The 24,948-nt window shown below is 40.9% G+C and overlaps 1 protein-coding gene across 1 annotated transcript in view; it reads left to right on the forward strand.

Moving 5' to 3' along the window:
- Nucleotides 1–24,948, forward strand: part of LOC102451418 (uncharacterized) — a 58,051-nt gene that overhangs the window by 14,054 nt on the left and 19,049 nt on the right. The window contains exons 8-20 of the mRNA XM_025182964.3: nt 294–329; nt 1,294–1,335; nt 6,687–6,731; nt 8,416–8,454; nt 9,714–9,752; nt 12,155–12,184; nt 14,006–14,044; nt 17,295–17,312; nt 17,855–17,887; nt 18,760–18,777; nt 19,623–19,652; nt 21,708–21,743; nt 22,912–22,953. Coding sequence (XP_025038749.3) covers nt 294–329; nt 1,294–1,335; nt 6,687–6,731; nt 8,416–8,454; nt 9,714–9,752; nt 12,155–12,184; nt 14,006–14,044; nt 17,295–17,312; nt 17,855–17,887; nt 18,760–18,777; nt 19,623–19,652; nt 21,708–21,743; nt 22,912–22,953 — 447 coding nt within the window. The remainder of the gene's footprint in view (nt 1–293; nt 330–1,293; nt 1,336–6,686; nt 6,732–8,415; nt 8,455–9,713; nt 9,753–12,154; nt 12,185–14,005; nt 14,045–17,294; nt 17,313–17,854; nt 17,888–18,759; nt 18,778–19,622; nt 19,653–21,707; nt 21,744–22,911; nt 22,954–24,948) is intronic.

Here is a 24,948-nt window from a genome sequence, read left to right on the forward strand (position 1 = left end):
ATATTCTGAAACTTTCCTTTCAGTATATTATAAACTTTGTGTGAAATTGAACAAAATATGTTGGTAATAGATCAATGAACATGTCTTTTGTTTTGCTTTTCTTGATCCCAGCAACTATAGTAAGCTCTCTGTAGTAAACTTTTGAATAGTATAGGTCGGTAGAATGAAATGACCAAAAATGTCTCCTGTTCTATTTCATTCCACAAAGTAGTTTTCCCTGCCCCTCCGAATTCGTAGATTATATAGAATTAGTCCTCTACAAAATTAATAAGTAATTTCTTATTTCTTTACAGATTCCTGGTTCCTCTCAGGTCGGTTCTGTTGTTCAGGTAATTGCCCAAACACCACCCTATTTATAATTTTGCCCCAGTGTAGCTCTTCATATAGTGGCATATTTAAATTATAGAGATAGAGATTGAGACTGCTGTTACTCAACACTGTGCTAAAACATGTCTTTGTCAGAAAGCTCAGGGATTCTAGTTACCGACTCACAAATGGATGGTTAATGTAGGTGAACTTGTTGTTACATTTTAGACCTTATCCATCCATAGCCTCTCAACAAATATGGCCATCTCTGTTTATCAACCCAGCATAAAGCTGATACTGTCAAAAAATAGTAAATAAATCTTTATTTCCTTATGTGTAGTGTTAATGCTATCTGGAATTATTAACAATGATTCTATGTATCTAATTTGCTCTTTTATCCCTTTAGTAGCTACCTATTTTTTATTCAGTTTATACAATAAAAGGAGAATTTTAAGTTTTTAGCCATTTTCATTTTCTTCTTCTCATTCATTTAAAAATGTTACGAAATTTGCCTAACGTCCTTTGCATTCACTTAATTTAATAATATTTGCAACACCATCTCCAGTGCACAATGTATGATCCCTTTAATGCAGGACTCTTAAATAGCTGTGTACTGTCATTTTGCTTTTGAACATGAACATTCAGAAGAATTTACCAGCTCAAGCTCATTTCTAGTGCTGAGCATTAGACACAAGTCTGAAACTTTAGCTGATATAATTTAGCATCGTTCCATTGATATAAATGGAACAATCCCAATATAACCCCACTGAAGATCAATATGTACATTTAAGTGTGTTTATATGGAATGGGGAAGTTAAGCTTTCTGTAGTAAACTTTTGAATAGTATAGGTTGGTGCAATGAAATGACCAAAAAATGTTCCCTGTTCTATTTTGTTCTACTAGGTAGTTCTTTTTTCCCCCAGAAGCAGTATATTATATAGAACTAGTCTTCTACAAAATATATACGTATTTTTTATTTGTTTACAGATTGGATCCTCTGGTTCCTCCAAGACCAGTTCTATTGGTCAGGTAATTACCCTAATACTACTCTATTTATAATTTTGCCCCAGTGTAGCTCTTCATATAGTGGAGTATTTAAATTATAGAGATAGAGATTGAGACTGCTGTTACTCAACACTGTGCTAAAACATGTCTCTGTCAGAAAGCTCGGGGATTCCAGTTACTGACTCACAAATGGGTGGTAATTGCAGGCTAACTTGTTGTTGCACTTAAACCTCATCCATCCATAGCCCCACAACAAATATGGCCACCTCTGCTTTATCAACCCAACATTAAGCTGATACTGTCAACAAAACAATAAATAAACCCCTGTTTCCTTATTTGTAATGTTCATAACTATCTGCCATTATAAAAATGAAATTATTCTATAAATCTAATTTGCTCTTTCACTCCTTACCTAGCTACTAATTTTTTATTCAGCTTGTACAGTAAAAGGAGAATTTGCAGTTTCTCTTTTGTTTTTAGCCATTTTCACTTTCTCCTTCTCATTCATTTAAAAAAATGTTACAAAACTTGCCTAACATCCTAGAAATTCACTAAATTCAATAATATTTGCAACACCGTCTCCAGTGCACAATGCATGACCCTTTAATGCAGGACTGCTTTTGATTTCATTGTCTATTCTATCAGCCCTTTTAAACTCTGAGGCTACGTCTACACTACAAGGTTTTTGTGCAAAAACCTTCTTGCACAAGAAGCCTGTAGTGTAGACGTAGCCTGAGTGTAGTTATATCTGTGTTATTATTAAACAATTTACTGTAAATTAGCATATATAATCAGAGGGTTATACATGTTTTTACAAATCCTGCCCCCCTCGCGGGTTATACATGTCTGTGGGGTATACACATTTATTTTTACTCAAGTGGTGTCTGGGGGCAAGTGCGGCTCCCACCACGCCCCACAGGCCAGCCAGGGTGCCTGCACTGCACTCTCTGCTCCCTCGCTCGGAGGAGGGTGGGTTGTGCCTTGCTGCGGCTGCACAGTGCATGGGGGCGAGTGCAGCTCCTTTCCCGCAGGCCGGCCAGTGTGCCTGCGCTATGCTTTCTGTTCCCCCCGCTGGCAGCTGGTATATGCAATCTCCGTGAATTAGCGTATAGAACCCATGGGTTACATTCATCCGTGGGTTATCTAAGACTTTTTCTACACAATCAGGAAAAGCCACAGGTTATACACAAGTGCGGGTTATATACGATAATTCACGGTACATCTTTTTAATTCAGGTTGATTTTTGTCACAATTATATTTGCACTTAATTTCCTTCCTAATAGATACAACCTTTTTAAACCCACAGGGTCAAATTCATCTTTATTTTATCTCTATTGGCTTGAACTGATAAAAACTATGGTTATATTTAGTGTATTTATTAGTGAGTTATTTTGGAACACTTTTCACTCATACCCTATACCCAAACATTGTTGATTCCAGTTATACCCAGGTATTGTGACACTTTCTGAATCAGTATTTCTTAAGCAACACTTTTACATAGCAAATACTGCTTTCCTACATCTTCAGTTTCAAGTAATAATTATTCTATTTTCTCTTTCTTTTCACCATGTGTCTGGACAGGGGTTTGGACTGGAATGTTTTATTTATATGGATTTTTTCCTGGATTTTGCTTACGCTTAGGAACTCTTTCTGATTCCTGAAGGAGAGGTGTTAAATTACTACAGCCTTCGACAGCTCACTTTCATTAGACTTTCTCTTTTCCATACTATGTGGACCTGACCCAAAACTCACTGAAGTCAATGAGTGATTTTCCAGTGACCTCACTGGGGTTTGGATTAGGCTCCATATAACTTGTTCAGGTAAAATATCCCTGCAAGTTGTTTGGGGGGAGGAGTCATTTCTGATGATTCAGGTAAAGAGAATTCTTTTATCATTACAGGCAGTCCCCGGGTTACGTACAAGATAGGGACTGTAGGTTTGTTCTTAAGTTGAATCTGTATGTAAGTCGGAACTGGCGTCCAGATTCAGCCGCTGCTGAAACTGACCACCAGTTCTGACTTACATACAGATTCAACTTAAGAACCCCAAGTCAGCTGCTGCTGAAACTGATCAGCAGCTTATTCCAGGAAGCCCGGGGCAGAGCAACTGTGCCTCAGACTTCGTGTAGTCAGCGCTGGTCAGTTTCAGCAACGGCTGACTTGGGGACGTCTGGGGCAGAGCAGCTGGGGTGCTGCTGGGTTGCTCCAGTAGCACCGCTCCTCGGTGCTACTGGACCAACCCAGCAGCACCCCAGCTGCTCTGCCCCAGGAGTCCTGATTCAGCCACTGCTGAAACTGACCAGCAGCGGCTGATCAGGACGCCTGGGGCAGAGCACTTGGGGTGCTGCTGGGTTGGTCCAGTAGTGCCCAGAGCGGCGCTGCGGGACCAACCGGCAGCGCCCCAGCTGCTCTGCCCCAGGGTCCACAACAAAAGCCTGGTCTGCTGGGGGGGGCGCACTAGCTGCGCCCCCCCCCAGCAGACCAGGGACACAGGGAGCAAAGCGGCAGCGGGGGGTGCCTCGCCTCTTAGGCTTTGCTGTGGCCGGACCGCTTTGCTCCCGGTGCCCCTGGTTTGCTGTAGATGGTCCCCAGCAGACCAGGGGCACCGGGAGCAAACCCGCAGCCGCAGTGGGGTCCCCGCGCTTCTGAGGCTTTGCTCTGGAGACGGTCTCCAGCAGACCAGAGGCACCGCGAGCAAACCCGCAGCAGCGGCGGGTTCCCGCGCTTCTGAGGCTTTGCTCTGGCAAAGCCTCAGAAGCGCAGGAACCCGCCGCTGCTGTGGGTTTGCTCCCGATGCCCCTGGTCTGCTGGAGACGGTCCCCAGCAGACCGGGGCACCGGGAGCAGCTTTTCTCGCCCCGTAGCTCGAGGTGGCTGATCGCTGCCTGTGAGCTCCGGGGCGAGAAAGCCCCGTTCGTAAGTGCGGATCCGACATAAGTCGGATCCGCGTAAGTCAGGGACTGCCTGTATATTAAGCCCTTCTAGTATGGAACAATAGATTAAAAGCAGACAAAACAGAATATGAAACTTCTCTTACCCTTCACCTTACAACACAGGAAATTGCAGGAAGATTATTTTTCTAAAATGGTGTGGTATTCTAACAAGTCCTTCCACAAAGAAATTACTGTTATCTTTATAGGGGATACAAGGTTCCTCACTGGATTGCAATAGTTGTATGAGCTATTTCTCAAAAGTATTTTAGTTGGTTTATTTATTTACATAGTTGATCTGCATTCCGCTTACTGCAAGGGCCTCTCCACAAGTGCTGCTTTTGGCTGCTTCTGCCCCTATCTTCTAAAATCTCAAATTGAAGGAGGGAAATTCTCCTGAGGTGAAGGGCAGGAGAATGGATGGAGACATAATGGAAAGTGGAACCTGTTCTTGTCTTTTACATCACTAGAGAAGTAAACAAAGGTAATTCTCTGGTCCTAAATCAATAGCTTAGTTGCAAGCCTTGTTACAAGGAAATCAATTATTTCTAGTTTCTTAAATATTTATTTCCTTACAGGACAACACGCAATTTAGCCCTTTTATTCTAGTTTGTAGAGGGTTTCACCTCAATGCAATTTTTAATAATTCTCAGGTAGAATTAGTTCTCTACTTCCATTGTGAGGCGATTGATGAAGAGCTATATGCCAAAGGGTAAGGTTGTCTGGCTATTGAGAAGATGTCTGAGTTTATCCTACTGAAATTGAATTGTTCCAGTCAATCTCATTTTTGGATTAGCTATCATCTTTGGAAAATCATGGAAGACAGGAGAGATTCCAGAAGATTGGGAAAAGGCCAATATAGTGCCTATCTATAAAAAGGGAAATTAAAACAACTCCGGAAACTACAGACCAGTCAGTTTAACTTCTGTGCCAGGAAAGATAATGGAGCAAGTAATTAAGGAATTCATCTGCAAACACTTGGAAGATAATAAGGTTACCAGCCAGCATGGATTTGTAAAGAACAAATCATGTTAAACCAATCTGATAGCTTTCTTTGATAGGATAACAAGTCTTGTGGTTAAGGGAGAAGCAGTAGACCTGGTATACCTAGACTTTAGTAAGGCATTTGATATGGTCTTGCATGATAGTCTTATCAATAAACTAGGCAAATACAACTTAAATGGGGCTACTATAAGGTGGGTGCATAACTGGCTGGATAACCATTCCCAGAGAGTAGTTATTAATGGTTCACAATCCTGCTGGAAAGAAGTAACAAGTGGGGTTCGGTAGGGTCCGTTTTGGGACCAGTTCTGTTCAATATCTTCATCAACGATCTAGATATCATCATAGAGAATACGCTTATTCAGTTTTCAAATGATACCAAGCTTGGAGGGGTTGCAACTGCTTTGGAGGACAGAGTCATAATTCAAAATGATCTGGACAAATTGGAGTAATGGTCTGAGGTAAACAGGATGAAGTTTAATAAGGACAAATGCAAAGTGCTCCACTTAGGAAGGAACAATCAGTTTCACACATACAGAATGGGAAGTGTTTATCTAGGAAGGAGTACGGCAGAAAAGGATCTAGGGGTTATTGTGGACCACAAACTAAGTATGAGTCAACAGTGTGATGCTGTTGCAAAAAAAGCCAACATGATTCTAGGATGCATTAACAGGTGTGTTGTGAGCAAGACACAAGAAGTCATTCTTCCGCTCTACTCTGTGCTGAGTAGGCCTCAGCTGGAGTATTGTGTCCCAATTTGGGCACATTTCAAGAATTATATGGAGAAATTGGAGAAGGTTCAGAGAAGAGCAACAAGAATGATTAAAGGTCTAGAGAACATGACTTATATAGGAAGACTGAAAGAAATGGGCTTGTTTAGTTTGGAAAAGAGAAGATTGAGAGGGGACATGATAGCGGTTTTCAGGTATCTAAAAGGGTGTCACAAGGAGGAGAGAGAAAACTTGTTATTCCTGGCCTCTGAGGATAGAACAAGAAGCAATGGGCTTAAACTGCAGCAAGGGAAGTTTAAGTTGGACATTAGGAAAAAGTTCCTGTTAGGGTGATTAAACACTGGAATAAATTGCCCAGAGAGGTTGTGGAATCTCCATCTCGGGAGATATTTAAGAGTAGGTTAGATAAATGTCTATCAGGGATAGTCTAGACAGTACTGAGTCCTACCATTAGGGCAGGGGACTGGACTCGATGACCTCTCACGGTCCCTTCCAGTCCTAGTATTCTATGATTCTATAATCTCATCATATGGGGTTTCACAGTTACTGACTCAAACTCTATGATTACATCTGCATGTATGTATTCCCAGTCTCCACATATGGCTGGATGGAGACAACATATATGGTGCTGAAAATTGTAGGTTTCTTTTCCCATGTTTTATAAAGGATAGAAATAACTGACATTTTCTTTCTGTCTGTCTTTCTGTCTTTCAGGTTGGAGTCATTTATGCAGGAGGTAAAACAAGTGGATGTGCCCCAGTAAGCAATTTTTCCATCTTCAATTAATTTTGTCCCGGTGTGACTATTTTAACTATAGATTGAACCTCTATAGTCCAGACTTATGTTATCCGGCAACATCTGTGTCTTGGCATCCCCATAGGCACTTCAGGGCTGGAGCATTCATAGGGAAAAGCAAGGCTCCAAGCTCAGCAACTTCTCCCTCACCTTCCCAAAGCTTCCAGAGTGCTCAGTAGCTCATTTGTGGCACGCTTAGGAAGGGAGGAAGGGAGAGAAGCAGGGGTGGGGGAGAAAAGGCAGGGCGGCTGCAGAGCCCTGCAATCAGGGGGCCAGGAGCGCAGCCCTGCAGTCACAGGGCTCAGTATGCTGTACAATGGTGCTGTACAATGCTTAGTTATCAGTTACATTAGTGTTAACATGGGAGCTCTTGTTTTACAGCAGAAGTAATATAGAAAAGCTAAGAGATGATTTGACAATGTTCTCCAGTAATATGACTCAACTAATCAGAGAGCAAGGATGCCGTACAGTTCACAGACTTACAACTTCCATAAACTGTGCCAGTTGCTGTATTCTGATTTGCAACAGACCACAGAATTCAGCAGCAGTAACTCTACAATAAATATGGCTACTTCCTTTTTATATTCCTTTTTGTATCAAAGGGACACTGTCAGGTTAAAAATCGTAGGTAAATGCAATTATCCAATAAGGCACAAAACACACTTAATTCCCGCTGCAGTCTTTTCAGAGCATCTCACAGGAGAACATCTGAAACATTCCTATCATGAGAGGCTGGAGTAAATAAAATACATTTGTGTATGAAATTTGGATACATCGAAGACAAAATAAAATTTAGTAATCAGTATTTCCCTTTTCTTTAAAAAAACAGCCTTGCTTGTGTATGTTTGTTAATATTAAAAGACTTTAAAATATGCACTATTTTTCACCATTCATGATGGTTCTAGACATTTTGTGTTTTGTTCACTTATATTTCTAGTCAGAGTGAGCTATTGGAGTTACATGAACCAACAAAATACTACAATATTTGACTGTGTAATGAGCCTCAACAAACCCCATACAGAATATAATCAGAACGAGGAAGAGAGTCTTTCCTGTTGACAAGCAAGCAGTTATAGAGGAAGGTGCACACACTGCAATCAATAGAGGAAACTATAACTGCTATAAAGGGGAGAGTACAGACAAGACAGAGAAGGCAGAAAACCCTGGGACACCAAAGAAGCAATCTACATGAGGCTGCCTCCATGAACACAGCCAAGAGAGTGAAACAGACTGCTAAACTTAATTAAAGGTGCAGGTCCAAGAGCTGACCTGACTGAGAGCAAGCTAAGAGTAGTCAGTTAGGAGAAGAAGAGGGCCCTTGAAAGACCACACCAGGAGACAGTGGCAAGCTGCAGATATAATGTGGGAGCTTTTTTTAAATCTAATTTAAATTATTTTTCTATTAAATAATCTATTTACAAAATCTGTCAGAAACATTTCTGTTAATACCAGCATGTTAGTTTATTTCGGACCAGAATGTGCCTAGCCCTCTTGTGGAGGTACAGTGCAGAACTAGGAGGGAGGGAGAAGGGGGAACATAATCTCTTGCATTTCCCAGACATGAGGATCAGTCAGAGTTGAGGTTCTTTGTACTTGTGCCTAGTGATTAAAATAATAACAAAATAACTGTTTTCTGTTTCCTCTGCAGGGCAGGGATGGAGTATACAGCAAATATGGCTGTAAAGATGTAAGTAGTCATATGCCTCTGTATTTGATGTTTTCTTACAAAATGCTACTCAATAACTCAACACTTTATTGCAAGTTGTAGTAGATCCATTATAGTTGTTGTGCTGCAGAATTATATTACTTTGGATGAAGATGAGGCAGGAGCTAGAGGATGTGTGAGGTTAGTTAGCATTATTCTGAAACAAAATTATCTCAGCTGAGCAAGCACAAAGATGTGGTATGGTTACTGACTTAGAAGGATATTCTAATTGTCAATAGTCACTGTGTAACCTCCTGATTCGTTAGTGGTCTGGTATGTCAACACCAGTGTTCTCACCGAGCCCTGAGCCTCGGCCTGGGTGAGGCTGATTAATCACCTGTGATGCCATGTGCCTTAGAGGGAACACTGGTCAAAAACATATTTCTAAATAAGAAAGGCAACCATAGTTTTTAGTTTCTATACCCTTTTCCATAGTCTTCATAACTATTCCCTACCTTCATCTGAGATGATGCTCTTTGTATTATTCCTAATCACATACCGTCTGTTTTTAGGATTCTTCTTTTAAATATTGTCATCCATCCCAAATTGTGCAGTATGTCACACACCCTGCACCATTGATTCCTTCTTTTCTTGGTAGAGTTCCCTTTGCATGGCTCAATAACCAGTCCCATAATATGAGTTGATTCTTTTAGCAATGCTTTTTTATGTTTGTATTAATCTAGAGCACTTGCGTACTATCAACTTCCCTTTTTTCCACTTTTCTTATAATTATATTGAAATGACATTTTCTGTTTTTATTTTGAATACCATTGAAACAAGCAGAATATTTTCATCAGAAAGATGGCACTTTCTCTGATGCCTACTGAGAACTAAAGCCCTGATTTAGTAATGCATTGTTTATAATGGGACTACTTCCACTCCAGGCTTAAAGTTTGGCATGTATTTACACTCTGTGCTGGATCATGACCTAAACAGATGAATGGAGACTTTCATTTCAAAAGAACACCATCCATAAAACTTACACATGATGTAATGTAATTGAATGTTGGAAGGATATGATCTCAGTAACCTAGGAGTAAATCCAGAGTAGTTTGACTGAAGTCAGAGGAATTACTCTGAATTTCTTCAGATGTAACTGAATATTTGTACATTAATATTTATATCTTCCCCTGTCCTCTGCTTCACCAAATAGAACTCTGCATAGGTTTCCCTTTCAAAAAAAGATATTCTATTGCAATGTCATTTTACAAAGAAATAACTGGTGCGTGGTTTGTTTACAGAATACTATTTCTCAGAACACTGGCCTTTCCTATGGTCAGGTAAGCACACATTCTTTACTGTATTTAGAGCTTCCACTTGCTATACAACTTGGTAACTAAAGAAGTAGGCCAAAATGTTGCTCTTTTGTGAGGAAATCCATGGGAGGACCTCTGAAAGGGATGTACTGACACTATTAGGTAATATCCTGATAGAGGCGGTATCTGAGCCTTTAGCTATCATCTTTGAAACATCATGAAAGTTGAGAGAGATTCCAGAAGACTGGAAAAGAGCAAATATAGTGCCCATCTATAAAAAGGGAAATAAGAACAACCCAGGAAACTATAGACCAGTCAGTTTAACTTCTGTGCCAGGGAAGATAATGGAGTAAGTAATTAAGGAATCCATTTGCAAACATCTGGAAGATAAGGTGATAGGTAACAGCTAGCATCGATTTGTAAAGAACAAATTATGTCAAACCAATCTGATAGCTTTCTTTCATAGGATATCAAGCCTTGTAGATAAGAGAGAAGCAGTAGACATGGTATATCTACACTTTAGTAAGGCATTTGACACAGTCTTGCTTGACCTTCTTATCAATTAACTACAAAAATATAACCTAGACGGGGCTAATATAAGATGGGTGCATAAGTGGCTGGATAACTGTTCTCAGAGTAGTTATTAACAGTTCACAATCATGCTGGAAGGGCATAACAAGTGGGGTTCTGCAGGGGTCTGTTTTGGGACTGGTTCTGTTCATTATCTTCATCAACGATTTTGATGATGGCAGAGAGACTACGCTTATTAAGTTTGCGGATGATAACAAGCTGGGAGGGTTGCAAGTGCTTTGTAGGATAGGGTCATAATTCAAAATGATCTGGGCAAACTGGTCTGAGGTAAACAGGATGAAGTTTAATAAGGACAAATGCAAAGTGTTCCACTTAGCAAAGAACAATCAGTTTCACACACAGAATGGGAAGTGACTGTCTAGGAAGGAGAACTGTAGAAAGATCTAGGGGTCATAGTGGACCACAAGCTAAACATGAGTCAACAGTGTGACGCTGTTGCAAGAAAAGCAAACATGACTCTGGGATGCATTATCAGGAGTGTTGTGAGCAAAACACAAGAAATCATTCTTCCTCTCTATTCTGCACTGAGTAGGCCTCAGTTGGAGTATTGTGTCCCAATTTGGGCACATTTCAAGAATTATATGGAGAAATTGGAGAGGATCCAGAGAAGAGCAAAAAAATGATTAAAGGCTTAGAGAACATGAGCTGTGAGGGAGACTGAAAGAACTGAGCTTCTTTAGTTTAGAAAAGAGGAGAATAAGGGGGGACATGATACCAGTTTACAAGTATCTAAAAGGGTGTTACAAGGAGGAGGGAGAAAAATTGTTCTCATTGGCCTCTGACAAGAAGCAATGGGCTTAAATTGCAGCAAGGGAAGTTTAGATTGGACATTAGGAAAAAGTTCCTAATAGTCAGTGTGGTTAAACACTGGAATAAATTGCCTAGGGAGGTTGTAGAATCTCCATCACTGGAGATATTTAAGAACAGGTTGGGTAGACCTCTATCAGAGATGATCTAGACTGTGCTTGGTCCTGCTGTGAGGGCAAGGGACTGGATTCGATGACCTTTTCAGGTCCCTTCCAGTTATAGGATTTTATGATGACTAGTGCAAATGATTTCAGCAGATAATGCTGCATTTATGGGGTACTGAATAGTTCCATCTGTTAGTTTCCTTCTTCCTAGTTAAAATGATGGGTTAATCATTTTTCTGCAAGTGGTCAGCAGATATTTTCTATTTGGAAACACAATATTTTCACCAGAAAGATTTTTCACTAGTTTGATGCTCAGAATAAAAAGAAGAAGTTTACATAGAGGAGTTTCTTCTGATTCTTCCATATGGAAAGGTGTATGGATGGAAAGTTCCTGGTAACCATTTTAAACTTCATAAAAACATTTCTGTTCATACAGAGAATTCCATTACTTCCATCTAGCTCTGTTCCTACAGTCTTGTATGTTCTTCTGATGTTTCTATCTCTGTTTAAGGGGATCAGAATCTAATTTTATGCTGTCACCTGCTATTTCAAACAATCATTTCACACTACTGAACATTTCAACTGGATTTGTTACTACAATGAATTGAAAGTTTCTTCTCAGCATTTAATTTGTTGTGTTATGAAACTTGCAGAAATATCTGGTATTGTGCTATAAACAATGGCAGCAATTGGGTTACATAACTTTTTTCCCTCTTGTGTTCCCAGTAGTCTGTTTCCTGTGTTATTCATTAATTATGTTATTTGTTAATTTTCATTACCAAACATTTTTCTTTCAAATGTTTCATGGTTTGGCAATCTAAGAAGACCTTATAGCTATTACTGCTTCTTATCTTATAGGTACTGAATTAAACTTGTCAAACTCTTTTCTAAGTAAATAATTGTGGGTTTTTTTATGCTTCACAGTCTGTCTCCTCGGGTAATGATATTATAAAGGTAAAACATTCATTCTCTGTTGAATTTAAAAGGCCAGATTCTCTCCTAGGTGTAAATTGGCATATCAACTTTAACTTGAATGAACCTATACTAATTTACACCAGCTGAGGCACTGGCCCAAAATTATCTTCCATATTATCTCTCAGTAACTAAATACTTGGTTTTCTAGCTGTCGGATGCATTGGGCTCATTAGTTATATTATGGAAACTTTTGTTAACAGATTGACTTCTCTGTGGATAGAGCAATATAGTTACAAAGCTGTCTATACATTTTTAGATATCCTAGAATGCTTGCTATTACTAACCATAGTTATTGTTACAAAGGGAACTATAAGATCAATAGGATGAAATTGAACTAAACTTATCTCTGGTGTGTAAGGCCAATGGAATTGACACCATGGATTAATTTGGTCCATAATATTGAACAGACAAACAATTGGAATAGGACATAAGGATGTTATGCAGGGACGGAGTCACTATTGTATGGAAATGATCACTAAACATACAGTAGGAAAACCCCTACTCAGATTTGTTGCTGGTGAAATCACTCCCTCTAAATTGACATAAATATGACTACTTCAATTTTCTATTTAGTATTAAAAGGATACTGCTAGGTTTGTAAAAATTACCTATTTTAAAAACCAAATACCATAGTCCTCCCTCTCATAAGAATTCCTCTGTATATGCGATACAATCACTTCCTGTCAGAGTAATTACTCCACTGAAAGATACAGGCAATGTTCCTTTTTTATTTCAGTCAAAACAAACTTTTCACCAGAAAAAATCATTTTATGATCAAAATAGAACATACTACTATTCAGTTTAGTTTAATTTTCAAAGGACCTGCATAATGAATCTTCCTATAGAAAGGAGTGAATGAAAGGACACAAAATGAAATATGCATCCTGTTTTGGACTTCCATCCGAAGGACCAGTGAATATGAGAGGAGACATGCAGTAGACCTTGCAGCTAGAGCTGGAGTTTAAGTTCTGAACTCCATACTCTACGCTTGGTGTTAGATTTTAAACTCCAGACCAACCCGGAACAGTTACACAATTATTTTTAGCATTGTAGCACAGCTTGAATCTGTAGGCCTGGGTGGCTTCTGAGACTCACTTCCACTTGCCTCTGGTGACTTACTGTTGGTGTTGGGCAAGTTGCTTAACTCTTGGTGCATCAACTCTCCCGTCTGTAAAATGGGGATAATAACTCTTGTCTCTTTTGTAAAATGATTTGAGATATATTAAAATGTTATAATGTGACAGTGCTAGTCATTATCATTCTCTCAGGGTATATCTAGACTACATGGTTCCGTCGACGGAGCCATGTAAACTAGTTTACCCGGCATAGGCAAAGAAGCAGGGATATAATAATTCCCGCTTCATTAAAATAAAAATGACAGCCGTGCTGTGCCGACGATCAGCTGATCCGGCACAGGGCGGTAGTCTAGACGCGGATCAGTTGGCTGGGGAAGGCTTTGCTGACCGATCCCTTATCCCTGTGAAACAAGGCAGAAGGGATCGATCGGCAAAGGCTTCCCCAGCTGACTGATCCGCATCTAGGCTACCGTGCTGTGCCGGATCAGCTGATCGTCGGCACAGCGCAACGGCCATGTTTATTTTAATGAAGCGGGGATTATTTAAATCCCCGCTTCTTTGCCTATGCCGGGTAAACTAGTTTACATGGCTCCGTCGACGGAGCCATGTAGTCTAGACATACCCTCAGACTCTTAAATAGAGAGGTTTCTTTTCATGAAACAGTATTGTATTTTAAATTACTCCTTATTATGAAGAAATAACATATTTTCTGGTTTTCTTACAGCCAAAGCCCATTCCCGAAAGCAACCCCTACCCACCTGAGGTAAGTACTCTTTCTCAGCAACTTAAAGAGTTACGAATCCAAGTGCTTCTGAATAACCACATGCTTAACTCTCAGGGTATGTCTACACTACAATGTTAGTTCGAACTAACGGACGTTAGTTCGAACTAACATTCATAGGCGCTACACTAGCGCTCCGCTAGTTCGAATTTAAATCGAACTAGCGGAGCGCTTAGTTCGAACTAGGAAAACCTCATTTTACGAGGATTAAGCCTAGTTCGAACTTACTAGTTCGAATTAAGGGCTGTGTAGCCCCTTAATTCGAACTAGTGGGAGGCTAGTCCTCCCCAGGTTTCCCTGGTGGCCACTCAGGCCAACACCAGGGAAACTCTATGCCCCCCTCCCGGCCCCGGACCCCTTAAAGGGCCACGGGCTGGCTACGGTGCCCATGTCAGGTGCAAGCCTGCCAGCACCCAGCCAGCAGACCCTGCACCTGGCACGGCACAGAGCCACCCACCCGATGTCCCCCAGCCCACCCCCTCTTCCTGGGACCAGGCTGGCGGCTCCCGGAAGCTTGCCCGGGACCGCAAGAGGCGGGCACCTTCCTGGGCTAGTGCAGACATCGTGGACCTTGTCCACGATCTCCGCACTAGGCACAGGAAAGTGGCCGTCTAGGGCCGGAGAGCTGCCAGCCTGGCCACCCAGGAGCAGGTGTGCATGAAAATCAAGGGGGTCCACTGAGACCCCCGACCCTGAGCCCTGAGCTTACAATGGCCGTCCTGGGTCAGACCAAAGGTCCATCTAGCCCAGTAGCCTGTCTGCCAACAGCGGCCAACCCTAGGGACCCTGGAGGGGATGGACCGAAGACAGTGACCAAGCCATTTGTCTCGTGCCATCCCTCTCCAGCCTTCCACAAACTTTGGGCAGGGACACCACTCCTACCCCCTGGCTAAGACTACTCCATGGACCCAACCTCCATCACTTGATCTCACTTCCCTTTAAACTCTGTTCTAGTTGTAGCCTTCACAGCCTCCTGCAGCAAGGAGTTCCACAGGTTGACTCTTTGCTTTGTGAAGAACAACTTTCTCTTACTAGTTTGAAGCTTGCTACCCATTCCTTTCCTTTGGTGTCCTCTAGTCCTCCTTTATGGGAACTCATGAAGAACTTTTCTGTATGCACCCTCTCCACCTACCCCCGCTCCATCTCCTCTTTTCTAAGCTGAACAGTCCCAGTCTCTGTAGCCTCTCTTCATCTGGGACCTGTTCCAAACCCCTGATCATGTTAGTTGCCCTTCTCTCTTCCAGCCTTTCTCTTCCCCTCTCCCACCTCCTTTTCCCAGTCTCCCCCAGTTTTGTTCAATAAAGACAAAGTCAATGTTGGAAGAAACGTTATCTTTATTTTGTACATCAGGAAGGGGGGCTAGGGAAGAGTAAGTGGAAGGAAGTGAGGGAGGAATGGGGTATGAGCCCCCGATGGGGAGGACTGGGCTGGCTCTGCGGGCTTCTGGGGGTGGAAGCTCTCCTGCAGCCCCCCAATTGTCCCCTCTCCCCAGATGGCAGCCTGCGGCAAGTGCAGCCGGGCTGATGGCCAAGTGCTGTGATGTGCCCAGTGTGGGCACTCCGGGCACTCCAAGCCAGGACTGGTTTTCAAGTGGGGCACCCCTGAGAACTGTCTGTCCGGGGTGGGGGTCGGGTCCCTTTAAGCGCAGCCCTCGGCTAGCCTGAGACAGCATCTCCACGCTCTAAGTCCTCCTCTGATGCCCTGCCGGCACTGCTTCCGGCCATCCTTAAGCCCTGTTCAGGGTCCTCTCAATGTGGACTTGCTAGTTCGAATTAGCAAAACGTTAATTCGAACTAGTTTTTAGTTCTAGACGCGTTAGTTCGAATCAGCTTAGTTCGAATTAACTAATTCGAACTAAGTTAGTTCAAACTAACTCTGTAGTGTAGACATACCCTCAGATACAGAGGTCCAGTTGTTGGGTGGAAGCATTTGTTGAACGGGATTATATTATTGATCTAATAATTTGACATTATACGGAAATGAAATTGTCCCAGTCAGGTTACAGGCATGTTATTGCATCACAAGTATATGATTAACATCCTGTAATTGTACTGTAGTCTGATTCCCTGTTGATCCCACATGGCTACCTTGGACAAGGCCTCTTCATCTTCCTGTTTCTATTGCAGCTTTCTTCAATAAACTCACCTCAGTCTTTAGATTCCAGCTATTGTAGTTCTACTGTACTGATTCACTCTCAAATCTTAACTTCAGATTAAAATAATTTCTACCTAGAAGTGGGTGAATAAATATTTACAGTTTGTTTCAGAATGAAATGTGGCAAAATATTTTTTTTTACAATTACATCTAGTAACCTTCCTTAGTACTAAATCCTCATATTCCTCTATTCTTGCTGTAGTCAGCTGATGGAAAAGTAGACCATCTTTCACAAATGAGGGGTATTAAATATATGGGGCTATGGACACTTCACTGAGCACAAGAATTCTCTCCCCATTGCTCCACACACACATAATTTTGTGAGGTGCGAAGAGAAGACTCCAACAGACTGCAGCAGGCTTTGGATCAGACTCATTTTGATGGCCATTCAAATGAACAGAATTCTTTCACTATGGGAAAATAAGGGTATGTCTAGACTATATCCCTCTGTCGCCAGAGGGATGTAAATTAGACGTACCAACATTGCAAATGAAGCGGGGATTTAAATCTCCCGCGCTTTATTTGAATAAAAATTGCCACCGTGTTTTGCTGAGTCAGCAGTTTGTCTGCAAAAAGCGGCTGTCAAGACAGGGATTGGGCAACAAAGAAAGCCTTTGTCGGCCGATCCCTTATGCCTCTTAAAGCGAGGTTTACAGGATCGGACGACAAAGGCTTTCTTTTTCGCCTGATCCCCATCTTGAAAGCCGGTTTTTGCTGACAAACTGCTGACTCAGCAAAATGCGGTGGCCATTTTTATTCAAATGAAGTGCGGGAAATTGCAAATGAAGTGGGGATTTAAATGTCAGTATGTCTAATTTACAGCCCTCTGGCAACAGAGGGATGTAGTCTAGACATACCCTGTGTGTAATAATTTCTACTGTGTATTCAACACTGAATACACACTACTCTTTACTTTTCAAAGTAAACACACTGCTCTTTACTTTTCAAAGAATTCATACATGGTAAACCTTTCCATAATGCAGTTGGTACAGTGAAGATAGAGTTCTTTTTTCTGAAACAGTACGCTAGTTAAACAAATCCTTGCACAAAGTAATCAGATTTTTCGTTTCTTTTACAGCGCCACACATTCCCACTGGTAAGCATGAGTTTTTTTCCTTATGAATTTATAATGTCATGCTATTGTGAATGCAAATCCTATTACTCATTTCTCCATATGGAAGGATGTCCATGTTACCTGGCAAATCAGAGTGACATATCTGTATGGACATGGCATATGATTCTGGGTTGATTGCTGCTAGGAGGTGGAATGGATCTTCAGCTGAAAATTTTCATAACACTAGATAAAATGATCAAAGGACAGATACTATGCATCCATATAAGGCCCAGGCAGAGAGAGGGTTAAGGTGTATGAAGGCTTGTACCCAACCTGTCACAGCCCACATAAATGATTATTTGGACCCCTTGAAAGTTCTATACAATCAAACAGAATATAGTCTCCACAATGACATTTTCTTTGCGTGTATGGCATCTGCCACTAGAGTAGTGGAATAACAGGAAGGAAAACTGAATCTTATGTAATTTTTTTTATACCACAAGCATTGCATGGTTTCTGTTCTTGAAACAGAGTATTTGAACAGTCCGTCATCAAAAAGTAATTGACTTCTGGGTTCTTTACAGAGTGGGGACAGAATCCCGAGCAGCAATATTGATGTAAGTAACATATTAGTGACTTTGCCATTGACTTTATCTGCAGCAGGAACAGCATTTTGAAACTGATTCCCCAATATTTTATCCATTGTTTAATTCCATTTTAGGCTTCCTAGAAGTTTTTAGATTTATTATTTTGTGCTGAAAAATTATCTGAATATTCCCTAAATGATGGGCCCCAAAATCATTCTTTATCCATATTTCTATGTGTGATAAGCAAAGGCAAATAAGTGTATTGCACTCAGCAGAGGCCATAGTCACTTTCTCTTTGGAAACATTACACAAAACTAGAGTTATCTTGCTGAAAGACTGTTTCCCCTTACTTAGAACCCTCTCATTAAAACTCCCTATAGATGTTCTTTGTACAGACAGCATACTCTTTTCCAGCTGATAACTAGTTTCTGGTTTCTTTTAAAGGGTTCATAAAAAACCCAGTCCTATGGCTGAGGAAACCTCTCCCTGCAGTTTTGCTTCAGTGCACTGCTCTAACTAAATGTGTGCTTAGCTTTGATTATGGCTAATAGTCATGGTTGTTGGAGCCTTGCTTTTAAAGAATTAAATGAATGTGATTAAAAATTGAGAACTGTGTGTGAGATTCTTCATCTAGCTCATCAGTTTGGGATTCTCATGTCATGTAGAGCCAATATTGCAAGAGCACATCACCTTCTCGTGTACATAGAATGATGCAGTATGTTACTTGCCCCGTAAGGCCAGCATTCCAGGTGTTGGAAGGAGAGGGGTCGTGCCCAGAGCACTATTGTGCTCTATCAGTTGCCAGCTGTGGAATAGTCCCTTGGGGAGAGTCAGGTGTTGTCTACACTAGAGCTGACACAAATCCTTGCACAAAATAATCAGATTTCTGGTTTCTTTTACAGAACCACAAAATCCCACTGGTAATCATGGGTTGTTTTGTATATTTCTAATTTCATGCTATTATGAATGTAAATCCTGTGCCTCGTTTCTCTCACATGGAAGGATGTCCATGGTACCTGGAGAACCAGAGTGACATATCTGTTTGGACGTGGCATAGGATTCTGGGTGGATTGTTGTCAGGAGGTGGAATGGAGCTTCACCTGAATTTTCATTACACTAGATAAAATGATCAAAAGACAGATACTACATGTCCATATAAGGCCCAGGCAGAGAGGGTGAGGGTGTATGAAGGCTCCTGTGATAGAAGAGGTAGGACTCACCCTTTTTTTCCCACAGTTCACTGACAAATTTGTTCCTATTCTATAGCAGTACATCATCTGGTCTTAGCAAGAGGATAGCCCACCTTACTGGGAGAAATGTATGAAAATGTCTAGTGTGGATCTGGCACAGTGGAGTCATCACCTTCTAGTTTTTGCCTCTCGTATATAGACAAATAAAAATAGGTATCTATTGAGCAAGCCATATAATGTTTGATGTACAGACACACTTACAAGGAATAAATGGTTTTTCAACAAGGTTGTTTACTTCACATAGGAGTGATATTGTTGGCCAGGTAACCACCTTATAAATAAGCAGAGCCCTTTGACTGAAAATGTGACATTTCTCAAAATGAAAATTGTCTACATACTTAGTTTATTTTAATTTTTGGAGGAACCCCACCCGCACTACACAAATCCATACAGGATGAACGAAAGGAAGCAAATATGGAACCTTTCAACTCTTCCAAGTAATTTACATGTTTCTTTGTCTGAAACAAAGATGTATTAAAACAATCCTGATGACTAGGTTTCTGGTTTCTTTACAGGTTGTGAAAAAAGTCAATCCTTGTGATCAAGTGAGTACACTTGCTTCTCCTTGTTCCCCCTCCCACCCACCAAATACTTGTATTTTTACCTAACTTGCCTCTTAGTCCAACTCACACCAAAGCATTTATTGACTACTTCCATTAATTGTTGTGTGGCAACTTTTGTTGAAAGTTAGCATTATTATGGCTAAAGTAATAGAGAGCTCTTCAGGATGGCGGTGGCTCCTTTCATGATAAGTGGGGGGGGGTCTTCTTTTTTACAAAGTAATAATTATATCCTGGACTGAGTAAATTCTAAGGTTGACAACCAAGGCATATAGAAGGAAAACAATTGCGTAACCAGAGGTGGAGTTTACTAGCTACTATATAACTTATTACCAAATTGAAAGATTGTTTTATTATTATTTATTATACTAGCATTTTGAATTTGTTTTAAGTTTCAATTAAATAGAAGAGAAAACATTAAAACTGCTGAGAAACAATAGTTTAAAAATTCATTTCCTACTTCATGCTCATATTTATTTTTATTTTTCTCACTGAGGGCAGTAAGGCATTTCTCCATAGTATAACTCTAATATATGTGTTTGCATTGTGCTGCAAGACTGAATTGGAGTGCTTAACATACTGGAATGTTCTCACTATTTTAAAAAAATGGAGACAAGAGTGTAGTTGGTCCCGTAGGGAGAAGACTATTATCCAAATGTTGGCTAGGTCTCCTGAGGACTGACTTCAGAGCAGGAAGCTTTTTACATGGAAACCTTATGTTCCCACGGGGAAATGTTTAAAAGCACATGGAGTATTTTGACACTCTTTTCTTATTGAAAGTCATTGGCACCTGAGTGTTGTTTTTGTCTTTTTAAAAAAAGATTGCCCCCAAGTCCTTTAGGCACACGGGTTTCAAAATTTTAGCTGAAGGCACCTGTAGAAAACTAACCTGATTTTTTTTTCCAGAGGTGCTGAGCACCCACTTCTCCCATAAACATCAGTGGTCGCTAGAGATGCTCCCTACCTCTCAAAGTCATCAGTTTTATTTAGATGCCTATAGTATAGATTTGGAAGCCTATCACTGGACACACAAATTTGAAAATGGTCTTAGTGCATAGGTGCCACATTGTCATTTATACAGAACTTTCTGCAGAATTAGATCACCATAGGAAGAGCTTGGGAATTGTCTGCTAGACCCCCCCTCCACACACACACTTCTCCAGGGCTGCAAACTACCCGTAGTGGGCCTTCAGAGAGGATTGCGAGTTGGAGCCATCCCTTCTCAACAAACCAGACAGTGTCAAAATGCTCTGGTTGCAACACAATTCCCCTGGCAGTTTCTTTTAGATTGCTTTGGCTTGGCAATGCCTTTCATAGAGGCCAATATATAATCTACTAATTTGCCCCCATAATTATTCTGAGGGGCTGTGTCTAGACTGGCAAGTTTTTTCGCAAAATCATCTGCTTTTGCGGAAAAACTTGCCAGCTGTCTACATTGGCTGCTTGAATTTCCGGAAAAGCACTGATGATCTCATGTAAGATCGTCAGTGCTTTTCCGGAAATACTATGTTGCTCCCGTTCGGGCAAAAGTCTTTTTCCAAAAGACTTTTGCGCAAAAGGGCCAGTGTAGACAGCACAGTACTGTTTTCCGCAAAAAAGCCCTGATCGCGAAAATGGAGATCAGGGCTTTTTTGCGGAAAACTGCGTCTAGATTGGCCACGGACGCTTTTCCGCAAAAGGTGCTTTTGCGGAAAAGCATCCTGCCAATCTAGATGTGCTTTTCCGAAAATGCTTTTAACGGAAAAGTTTTCCGTTAAAAGCATTTTCAGAAAATCATGCCAGTGTAGACGTAGCCAGGGGGTTTTGTTGGGTTGGGAGGTTATTTATGGTTTTGATTTTTCTTGTGTTAAACTTTTCTGAAACGTCCATTTTAGAACTTTCATTTAGTCTCTGGTGATGATCAGAAGGGGCAAAATAAGGAAAAAGCAGACGCTCCCCTCACTGAGTAAATAAATGCAAATAGTTTTCTTTTCCTGAGAGATGCTGATATTCAAACATCCCATATTACACAGAAGTAATTATTGTTGGGTTTCTTTGCAGAGTTCATCCTCCTACAACATCGTGATCTGTAGACGTGTAAGTACCATCTTACCACTGGGTTTAACAATTTGTCCTGATGTGCCTCTTACAGGCTACATCTACACTGCAGCACTATTTCGGGATAGTGGAGACATCCCAAAATAACTATCCCATGTCTTTGCAGCAAGCCCATTATTTGAAAATATAACAGGCTCACTATTCTGATGTCTGTGTAAACTTCACTACATGAGGAGTAAGGGGCATTTCAGAATAATGGTTTATTTTGAAATTTGGCACTGTAGACTGCGCCAAATAACAGAATAAGCTATTTCAAAATTGACTCAAAATGAGCTACGCAATTTGCGTAGCTCAAATTGTGTAGCTTATTTCAAGGTATGGGTACAGTGTAGACACAGCCACAATGACCAAAAATGTAAGGCTGCATTCTGGATGGCTCTTACATAGGCCTGTTGAGAAAGGAGAGGTGTTGAACTCTGAAGGGAAAAGGGTGACCAGAATTGCAGCCCCTTCACAAAAGGGATTGACAGGATAGGAAGAGGTATAAGTTAACCATGGCTCTGCCTTCTCCATGGTGGGACATGTGTTTGATGTACACAAGAGGAGTAGCAGTTTGCAGTTCACCCACTGCACTGGAGAAGTGTGGGAAACTGTATGAGGCAGAATGTGTCTTCACTGCTCCCTGTCAATGGTGAAAAGTAAGATAGGGGCTTATTCAACATTGTTGACTCAAGCAAAACTCTCATCAGGTTAATATTCTGATTAAATACTTCAGATTCCTTTGTAATTAAATAACCTGTGTGTGTACATTTGCCTCCTGCTGGTACATTACTCTAATTTTCCTAGGAAATTCTCTTAGCTCAGACTGGCAACTGGAGGATGATCACTGAATATACACAAACCTCAAAGTTCATTAGAATTTGTCTCCTCTATGCCTCTGTATGAATCCCTTCAAGCCCACTCAGTATATTTTCTCTGGGGAGGAGATTTGATTACCATTAAGTAAACCATACTCTTTCACCACACTTTCTCAGGCGTATACGCTCAACTTTCCATACAGTAGCCTAAAGGAACAGAAGGGGTATATTCTTCTCTGCATATTCCTTCCGTCATCCAGCCAATACAAATGGGTTTATTTTCCTGAGATGGTATGACATTTAATCAAGCTTTTTTACAACAAAATTACTGATTTATGCTTTCTTTACAGATTCACTCTTCTGCCACACAGAACAACCCTGTCAATGGCCAAGTATGTACTTTTTCCTGTTCTGTAGAGTTTCTTGAGGGTTTTTTGTTTTGTTTTTGCTTTTAAAGCACAGCAAGCTTTTAAGCAGCCAAATTTTTAAAACATAAATGTGATCTATTGGTACCATTGGTGATGTGAGCTGTATTTTTTTTAACATCTACAGTAATCAAATTTACTCTTTGTGAATATTCTAGCAAATTCACGTTTGGTGAGAACCAACACAAATGGCCCAAAGTCAAATAGAGCCATTGGGTTGACTGCAATTATTTGTGTTATTGTTAAATAAGAACAGGATGCTGGGTAATACTGCCAATCAGCTCTCCATCAGTTAGCTGTGGTCATGTAATGGATAAATCCTTTTGTATTAATGTATTCCCTCAAAACACATTATAAATAGATCATTAACAGCTAGGGCCTCTATGGTTTCTTGGTATTGTCTCACATTAATATTAATTTAGCCTCAACTTAGATGTGTACTCAAGTTGCTAAGGGTCATACAATTAACTTAAAAACCAACAAACCATTAATTCAGACTGTCTTCTTTTTACTCCTGGACTAACTTTTTTACTGAATAATTCTGGAACAGTTTCCATTTCCTCTTTCTTTTTCTTTCTTCTTTTTTGCCCCCTCTCCCCAATCTTCCCCAAATTTTACACAAGCACATTTAAAAAAGGAAACACATCTTTTTTCATTGCTTAGGGAAGCTGTCCTATAGTTTCCAGCCCTTTTGCAATTCTAGTCATGTTCTCCATGTTATTCAAACACCAATCATTCGTGTTTAGATTCGTTCTTAAATGTTGTACAATGATCATGTTATGTATCCCTTCACAAACAAATAACTGGCTTCTTTAGAGAAATCAGCCCTCCTTCAAAAGCCAGGTAAATAATATTTATCATTCTCCCATTTCCCCCCTGAATGTTGCTTTCTTTACCTTAGCACTCATAAGAAAAATTACTAGCTGAAGCCAGCTTCTAAAGCAGGGATGGGGAACCTTTTTTGGGTTGGGTGTCAGTGAACTACAGCAAAATCAGTCAGAGGTTAGGCACAAGTGAAAAGGAAAAAAACAACAACCCTCATTGACTTGGTTCCTGACTGAGAAGGAGAAATACGTTCCCCTCACACCAGAGCCTGGGGGGAGGGAGGGACATGCTAGTAGATTTAGTATGCTCCAGCCCTGCATGGGAATGGTACAGGGAAGAGGCTGAAGCACTACTGCGGGCTCCCCAATTCTGGGGGGAGCCGCGAGTCTCAGGGGCCGGATCCAGGTGAGCTAGGGGCAGCATCCGGCCCCAGATCTTAGGTTCCCACCCCTGTTCTAAAGGATGGCCATCGAATTGATGGGATCCTAGATACCTTATACTTCATTAAAGGTTCAGGTGCACACAACTACACAGACTCCATATGTTGACATGTATTTATGAATACAAATTAAACAAAACGCTCAGAATGCAGAAGTGCTTTGCTTAATCTAGGCATAACAACCTAATTTGCAGATATGCTGTTTGCAGCTGATTTAAAGTTGTTACCACATGAGGCAAATCACTACAGTCTTCTTCACTAGTGTCCTGAAATGATGTCAAAATCTATGGGCCAAATTCTGTGTCCTTATTTGTCTCTGTCACTTCCTTGGCTTCTTCTTCCAGTTAAACAGTATTCAAACATGCTAGTAGTACATTTTCACCAGAAGAGCAGTGATAGCTGGTAAGCTTTGGAGCAAGTGGTGTAGAGCAGAAAATAAGAAAAGTCTGGTCCCATGAATAACATACAGTACCTGCCTCTCCAGAAACCACACCAGGGAATGGCAAGCTGGTCCCTGAAACATATGTGTGGACTAGAGGGGTGTTAACTATAGAACCTTGTTGGCCCTGGTGCACTGTAGATCAGTGGTTCTCAATCTGCTTACCATTGTGGGCCACTATGCAGCTGTCTGTGTTCTGTGGACTGCATCTACAATATATATATAAAATATACTAACAGTATGGTTCGGAGGATGCCAC

The sequence above is a fragment of the Pelodiscus sinensis genome, chromosome 9 (assembly GCF_052426305.1).
Source record: "Pelodiscus sinensis isolate ZL-2025 chromosome 9, ASM5242630v1, whole genome shotgun sequence".
NCBI classification, from domain to species: Eukaryota; Metazoa; Chordata; order Testudines; family Trionychidae; genus Pelodiscus; species Pelodiscus sinensis.